Source organism: Lactuca sativa, chromosome 8 (genome assembly GCF_002870075.4).
Source record: "Lactuca sativa cultivar Salinas chromosome 8, Lsat_Salinas_v11, whole genome shotgun sequence".
Taxonomy (NCBI): domain Eukaryota; kingdom Viridiplantae; phylum Streptophyta; class Magnoliopsida; order Asterales; family Asteraceae; genus Lactuca; species Lactuca sativa.
The window spans coordinates 205,045,882-205,053,346 of NC_056630.2; the positions used below are offsets into that span (position 1 = coordinate 205,045,882).

Sequence of the window (7,465 nt, forward strand, 5' to 3'; positions counted from 1 at the left end):
CAAACCTTACTTATCAGAATCGACACTTTTTTAAATAAGAATACACTTAGAAGTAAACCAACTACCATTTGTGATTTCTCTGCTTTTCAATTCTGTGTAATTTGCATTAAATGGTGTTCTTCATTATGACCCATGAAAGCCTCCATAAATGGACATGGGTCGACCACGCCAACTAAGTATATTTACTATCGTTTAGAGGGAAAAAAAAAAGGACAAAACATAAAAAGTCATCTCAATTTTTGGGCGGGGAGTGTGTCTTTAAAATATAAAGCTCTTAAGCTCTATATTAATAAGGATCGTTTATAGAGGTTGAGGTTCAATGGGTTTGAACCGACTAGGTTATAGGTTTGGAAAAAGTCAGAAGCAAAAATGGATACCAAACATGCTGATTAAGTACTGAGTCCGAAAATGATGAGTCTCAACCGGTAAATTGTCGGACCAGATCAGATCAGGAGAAAAAGGTTGGACACACCGACTCAGTCAGAAATTAAAACCGAGTTAGAACCCTTAGCACAAATCAAACATGTTGATTGGAAATTTCAGACCGAGTCCTAGCTTTGGACTTGGTCAGAACCTTCATCAAACAGCCCATAAGTTTGTGATGTTTCTTTTGAAAAAAAAAAACACAAATCTAAGAGAAAATATAAAGTATTTTATAAGTTTAAGACAAAAACTAAAAGTTATTTTTAAAATAGTTATTGATTTTGCAGTCCAATCTATAAAATTTCATTTTACAAAATAATGAAGGTTGAAAATTCTAAGTCTAATACCAACTTCGATTTTGATTCAAACTTCATATCCTATAAATAATGATTCTAACTTTATGTTTTAAAAGTTTTTACACTTTCTCAATAAGCAATTTGTAGTGTGGCAAATTGCCCTTTTCTAGACTGAGAAATGGCCTCATTTCTTAGTGTGTAAATATATGCATTTTTACATTTGCTATATTTCAGTATAGAAATTGGCCAATTCATAATACCCACTGCGAAATGGACATATAATGACCTCTTTTCGCCGTACGCCAATGCGAAATGGTCATATCCCACGGTCCACACCGAAGAATAATCTCTTTTTACATAGTCTTATTTACTCATACTAGTCGTTACTTTATGTCTTTTAGATTTATCGTGTTTGAGTTGTTAGCAAACTAAACAAAATATAACTAATGGAAACCTCGTAATGTGTGGGTTGTTTAAGTGGAGATTTGGAAATGTGGGTTAGTTTTCAATTTCGGAAGCTCACGTGTCAATGTTGGAAGTCCAAAAAATATGAAGCAAAAAACTACTATAACATTGATAACAACTCAAGTGGAAGTGTATCAAAGACTAATCTTGTAAGTGAGTTGTTGTCATCGAGTTTTCAGACCTTGAAAAGGTTGCGGTGTTAAATAAGGCTAGCCATGATAATGCCTCAATCAATACCTCAAATCTCTCTTTTGTATATTTTTTGGTTGTATAGCGAAACCTCTCTTGTATATTTTCCAATCCAGGAGCTAGTTAAAGATCTTCTTTGCTTTTGAATGCTTTTTTATCCTTTGTGTTTTTCTTTGAATATGTGATGGAGTAGGTGCATAAACCGAATTTGGACATTGCAGTACATAAGACATACTCTGGAATGGTGTATTATTGATGTGATGGCAAATGTATTCATCATCGACCAACTTTTATCGGAATTATTATTTCAATGTCAAATAGCCATAAACAAAACCCAGTTAGTATCATTAACAAGGGGAGATACCATTCCTTAAACAGTATCCTCACATGTGCCAACATTATCATCATCGTGGTACATAATTTTTTGACAAACATAAACAATATGTTGCATCGATGGTTTTAATGATGTTTCATATACATAATGTGCAGGAAGACGACATAATAAATACCTACTAGAATGTTGTTCTCATAAGTAATAGATGTCCACTAGATCGATTTTCATCGTATCCTCTTCCACTCGAGCCTTTTCTACTGCTCGGGTTTCCACCAACAACTGAATTATTCATTGCAGTGCACCGATTCATTGAAGCCTCTTATTTCGAAGTATCATCAGCATCTACCAGATACATATATATATATATATATATATATATATATATATATATATATATATATATATATATATATATATATATATATATATATATATATACAACGGTTTAAGTACTATAAACAATGTTTTTCAAGTGATTCACATCACTATCATAAACTATATGTATAACATATCACAAATCAAGATGTTGGAAAGATAAATTTATATTATGGTTATCTTCCAAACTCGTCGTTAATTTCATCTAATTTAAAAACTCAAAAAAGTTTGTATTTGTGGACAAAATCTACACCATAGTTCTTGATTACTTGCTTAACATGTTGAGTTTGACCTTTTATGTATTCTACAACCTTTCGATACAAATAACAATGAAAAACTTGTTTCATAATGAACTTATTTTTTTGAAAGAAAAAACAAATCACAAATTTCACATATTAACTAAAAGAATTTATACAAATTTTCAAAAATGTATTTGATTTTCACGGTACGAATGTCATATTTCGTATAACATATGTCAAAATCAAGACTGTAGTACTCTATTTTTGCAGGCTTTCATAAATTTTGCAAGTTATTCCTAGAAAATCGAGCATTTCTATGGACTTTCGTCATTTTCACATGTATGTCCTACGAAGTCAGTAAAATTTGCATGTATGTCCTACAAAATCAGTAAAGTTTTTATGAAATGTTCTTTTTTGTGTTAAATTATGGCAATTTCGCAAGACTAGCTATAAAATTTGAGTTTGTGGACAACCCATCATTTTTTTTGGAAACGACATTTTTTTTAATAAATTTGTCGTTTACTCTTTTTTTTTCTTTCTCCTAGTTAAGTCCTTTGGAGGTAAAATATATAAAAATAGGTAATGATGTTTATTGTATGCAAAAATATGTTTCTAACCCGAATCAAATAAAACTTCTAAATAAAAGTAAATAACATTTTACCTTAATAAACATATCTACAATTTTACATTGTATAGAAAATCCAATATTTTGCAACTATCGAATAAACAATCCAAGGCTTATAAATAATCAAAAATGCAATTTACAAAACTGAAATCAAATGGTGGACTTGGTGTGAGTAGCCTTGAGTCGATGAACCTTGCTTTAGTAGCAAAATGGTGGTGGAGATCAAAAATGGGATGCAATTCTTTTTGGTGCTTATGTACCAAGTCTATATACACAATATAAGGTTAATTGATGGCAAGGCTATGGCGAAAAAACCAATAAAATGTGTTTGCCTTGATATTTCTCAAGTTGAGTCGGAGTTTGGTGGAAAAGGTATTAAGTTAACCACGCTTTTTAATAGGGTGATTGATGACACACTTTTGGAAGGATGTGTGGTGTGGTGACCTTTCTTTCATAGAACTATTCCCTAACTTATATGCTATTGAGACCTACAAAGACTGTTTAATAAAAGATATAGATAATTTTGGGGTTGATTTAAATAAATCTTACTATTAAGCTAGTCTAGAGAGTTGAGAAAAGGTCAATAAGTGATACTAATTTTCAGTTTGATCAATATGTTGAATGATTTTTAATTTACAAATAACCTTGACAAGTGGATTTAGAGTGTGGATGGGAATGGCGAGTTCTCAGTGAATTTCTTAAGACGACTTCTAGGTAATTTCAATTCATATGGCATGATCTTGTTCCAATCGAGTAGATGGATTCCTTTGAAGATTAATTGTTTTATTTGAAGAATGATCAAAAACATAGTTTTGTTATTTCCGAATCTGACAAGGTGTAGATTGATCATGTTTTCTTCACTTATGCTTACGTTTCTAGTATATGGAATTTGGTTGTTGGAGTGGTCGAAGGTTTTATAGTGGCAACCTTCTTCGTGCCTTGATCTGGTTAAGATGATCACCTCAAATGCTGGGGACAAGAAAAATCGCAAGTTGAGGTTGGCTTTAGATTATTGTACTGTGTGGTTGATATTGATATGGAAAGCTAGAAATACTTAGGTGTTCTTTGTTTTTTTGAAGAAAAAATCCATAAAGTTTGCGGACAACCTCTGCAACCCTCTGCAGTAAAAGAGGTGGAACAAATGGCTGCAGACTGTAATAAGAAGCATGTTTGTTTTTTTAACATTTGCATGCTGTTGCAAATATTAAAAAAATTAAAATAAACTAATTTTATAATCCGAAAATAGTTTTTTAATACCGAAAATATAATAATGTATGACATTTTAGCAAAAATTTATTATAGTTTAGCAAAAAAATAATGATATTTTAACAAAAAAATTAAATATATTTTAACATAAAATAATGATATTTCATCAACAAATTATTATTATTCAATATAAAAAAAATCAACAAGAATAAACAAAAGAAAACGAAAAATAAAATAAAATAAGATTTCAGCAATATATAATCAATATTTTAGCAAGAAAAAAAAAGGTTGGAAGAGGTAGGAAGAGTCAAAACAAGTGTTGCGCCAAGAACACGCAAAAAAGTTTTTTAATCCGAAAACTTCTGAAAAATAAACAGCTACGAGATGAAAACTGTTGCACGTGTGCTGCGCCGCGTAGCAATAAGAGGTCTGAAGAGGTTTTTTCCAAAAAAACAAACAGCACCTTAGATGTATAGGAAGGACAGGCATGCTGTGTTGTTAATTGTGGATGACATTAGCATGTTCACGTTTAATTGGTTGATGACAAGATCTAAATTCAAAGCAATATATTGGCATATGTAGTTAGGCTCCCGTATCCTGCTTTCTTTGTACTTAATTGCTTGGGGGTGATTGGGGTTTTGGTGGGGTAATCTTAGTGGTGCTTAATGCTTTTCTCATCTTCTCTTTGGTGTTTCGTTGGACAATTCTACCCCTGTGATCTCTAGTGTTTGATGTTTGGCTTTTCTGGATCGTGGTTCCCTTGGTTTTTTCTCCTTCACCTTGCTAGTTGATGCAGCTGTTGTCTTCCTTTTGATTTGGCTTCTTCTTGGTGTTTTGTCGTTTTTGCCCCTGGTGTGTTTTTTTTTATTGTTCGAGGTTGTCTTGTTTGTTTAGTTTTTTGGTAGAGGTGTTTTTATTAGTTCTTTGTACTTCTTGTTGCTTTGTCCGTTTTTTGTCGAGTCTCCACCTGGATCACTAATCTCGTTTTTGCCCCTGGTGTGCTTTTTTTTTTTTATTCTCACAACACTTTGCAATTGAAGAATATAATAAATTTATTAGTTAAATTAAAACTACTTACAGAAGTTCACATCACCAAAGCAGGAGTTATCTTTTTCTTCCATGGGTTTTCTAATTTCCTCAAATCAAATCTACAATATAAAAAACTTCTGAAAAAACATATAAACAAGATCAAATCAACTCCTTATATCATCATCATCATCATCATCACTAGAGAGGTGGCAATTGCCAAAGAAGCATTTTCACAAAACTTAAGATACCCCAAAAAGAACCAAACACATGCAAGCATCATAAGAGAAAACATTTTAATTTCACAAAAACATTATTTAAGCACATGACACATCAAGAAGCATTTTCTTCCATTATGTTTGACTAAACAGAACAAAAACGATCCTACTACTCATAAACCCAACTAATAGAGAACAATCCAACTTCAAAAACCATTAACACAGAAACAATGGCAGATCACTTCATTTGGACACTGCTGTACGAGAACCTGTAGTGAAAAAGTAACTTATCAAAAACTCATTATTTAAGTCGATAAGTGTTTTTAATATTCTAATATCCAAACAATTAAAATAGCTTATTATTCATTTATTATTTACCTTTTCGTTTAGTTCGTCCACCTGGCGGATTCGGATTGGCTACAGGAAAACCATCTTCATTTCCACACCCTGGAAGTCCATTCAGCAACGAATTTTGGTTCCCCAAACATTGCAAATTCTCAAACTCACACCCATTAACACCTGGATCATGTATTGAAGCATCTTCTGCACTTTTTCCATCAGGATGAAGGCAATAAACCTGATCCCCACATTGCATATTACAAGGATTCATCACATACCCACCACCCAAATTAACACTCCCCACATTATTCCCAACTAGATTCTGCTTCTGATAAGGAAAAGACCCGATTTCACCTTCAATTCTCCCTCTAATATCCACAAGCAAACACTTCAATCTTGCCACCTCACCTTCCAATCCTGCTTGACTCTGAATCCTCTTCATTAACTGTTGATTCAAAGCTCTTAATCTAACCACTTCATCTTCCAAAGAAGCAGCACGTGCTTTCTTTTTTTCCCGATATTTTCTTACAGCTTCACGGTTTCCTATAGGTCGTTTTTTACCTTTCTTTTCTGCTGACTCTGCAGTGTCATCTGTTGGGGTTTTGTCATCATCTCCACTAATGGCGGGAACGATTTTGGTGTGGACGTGGTAGCAGGTGTGGGTGTGGGAGGAATCAGGGCCTGGTGGGTTGCATGTGTGGGTGTGGGTGCATGCATGTGTGTCCTTGAAAATGTCATCAAAGAAACTGTCCATTGAATCATTGCTGGGAATGTCACCGATGTTTGGAGGTGGAAACATTTCTTGGGTTGAGAAATCGAGTTCTCCGTCCTCCATTGTTGAAATTGGTGATTAGGTTTGTAACTTGGATGAATGTTTTAACCCATTTGTCTCGATGAACTTCAGTTCTTATTGTGTCGGAATTGAAACCCTATGAGTTCAAGAAAGATGAATCAACATGTTAGATGTTTGAGATAATTCGTGTAAAACAAATTAAATGAAAATCTCGAAAGGGTCGGAATGCGATCAATCAAAAAGTTGAAGACTTCAAACGGATTGTCAGATTAAAAGAGGTGGAAGGAAACCCTAAAAGGCTAAAACCATGGATAATTGCAAAACCGATAACAGAGATAGTAATTCTAGAGTGAAGAATAAGAAAAGCAAAAATTTGCAAAAACAATGTAAAAGGTCTTGAGCCACGCAATTGTAATGCGTTTCTCAATAATCGAGCTTTGGTCGAATAAAAAAAGTTGAGGGATTAATTAAATGATTTACCTGTAAACAAACCCTACAATCCGGAGAATTGCTCGACTGACCTGTAAATTCAGAAAATAGAGATAATAAGTTTCGAGGAAAAAGAAGAACGCTAAAAATCCACAAACATTGATTAAAGAACTTGATTAACACCAGTGCTGTGCGATTTCCACGAATCGAAGAGAAATTGATTAAAAGTCTAAAGAATTTAAACAGAAATTCGTAAATTGAAAGAGCAAAGTTACCTTGAAGAAACCCTAGAATTATCAGAATCGCTCAACCGAGTTGTAAGACCTGAAACCAGAGATGGTAAGTGTGCAAGGGGAAGAAACCCTAGAAAAGGGATTGATAATTTGATATCAATGGCGAGATGAAAATGATCGAAGAAGGACCATTCGTTTAAGGAATCTGCAGAAGTACAAAGAACGGGGGAGACTTTTTTTTAATAATTGTACGATCAAAAATGTCGATTTAGCGA

At 33.3% G+C, this 7,465-nt stretch overlaps 1 protein-coding gene across 1 annotated transcript; it reads right to left on the minus strand.

Annotated features, from left to right (window-relative positions):
* Positions 1 to 5,460: 5,460 nt before the first annotated feature.
* LOC111919297 (basic leucine zipper 23) lies at positions 5,461 to 7,465 on the minus strand. The gene is made up of 4 exons (XM_023914903.3): positions 7,233 to 7,465; positions 7,009 to 7,049; positions 5,775 to 6,664; positions 5,461 to 5,665 (listed from the first exon to the last, which is right to left on the minus strand). Exons 3-4 carry the CDS (start codon positions 6,568 to 6,570, stop codon positions 5,640 to 5,642), a joined length of 822 nt encoding a protein of 273 aa, XP_023770671.1. The 5' UTR covers positions 6,571 to 6,664; positions 7,009 to 7,049; positions 7,233 to 7,465; the 3' UTR covers positions 5,461 to 5,639.

Bases quoted from the DNA above. Each gene is read 5' to 3' on its own strand.
- LOC111919297 (XM_023914903.3), bottom strand. From the start codon at position 6,570: ATGGAGGACGGAGAACTCGATTTCTCAACCCAAGAAATGTTTCCACCT. The intron at 5,666-5,774 runs GTAAATAATAAA...TTTTCACTACAG, and splicing joins TGGACGAACTAAACGAAAAG to GTTCTCGTACAGCAGTGTCC.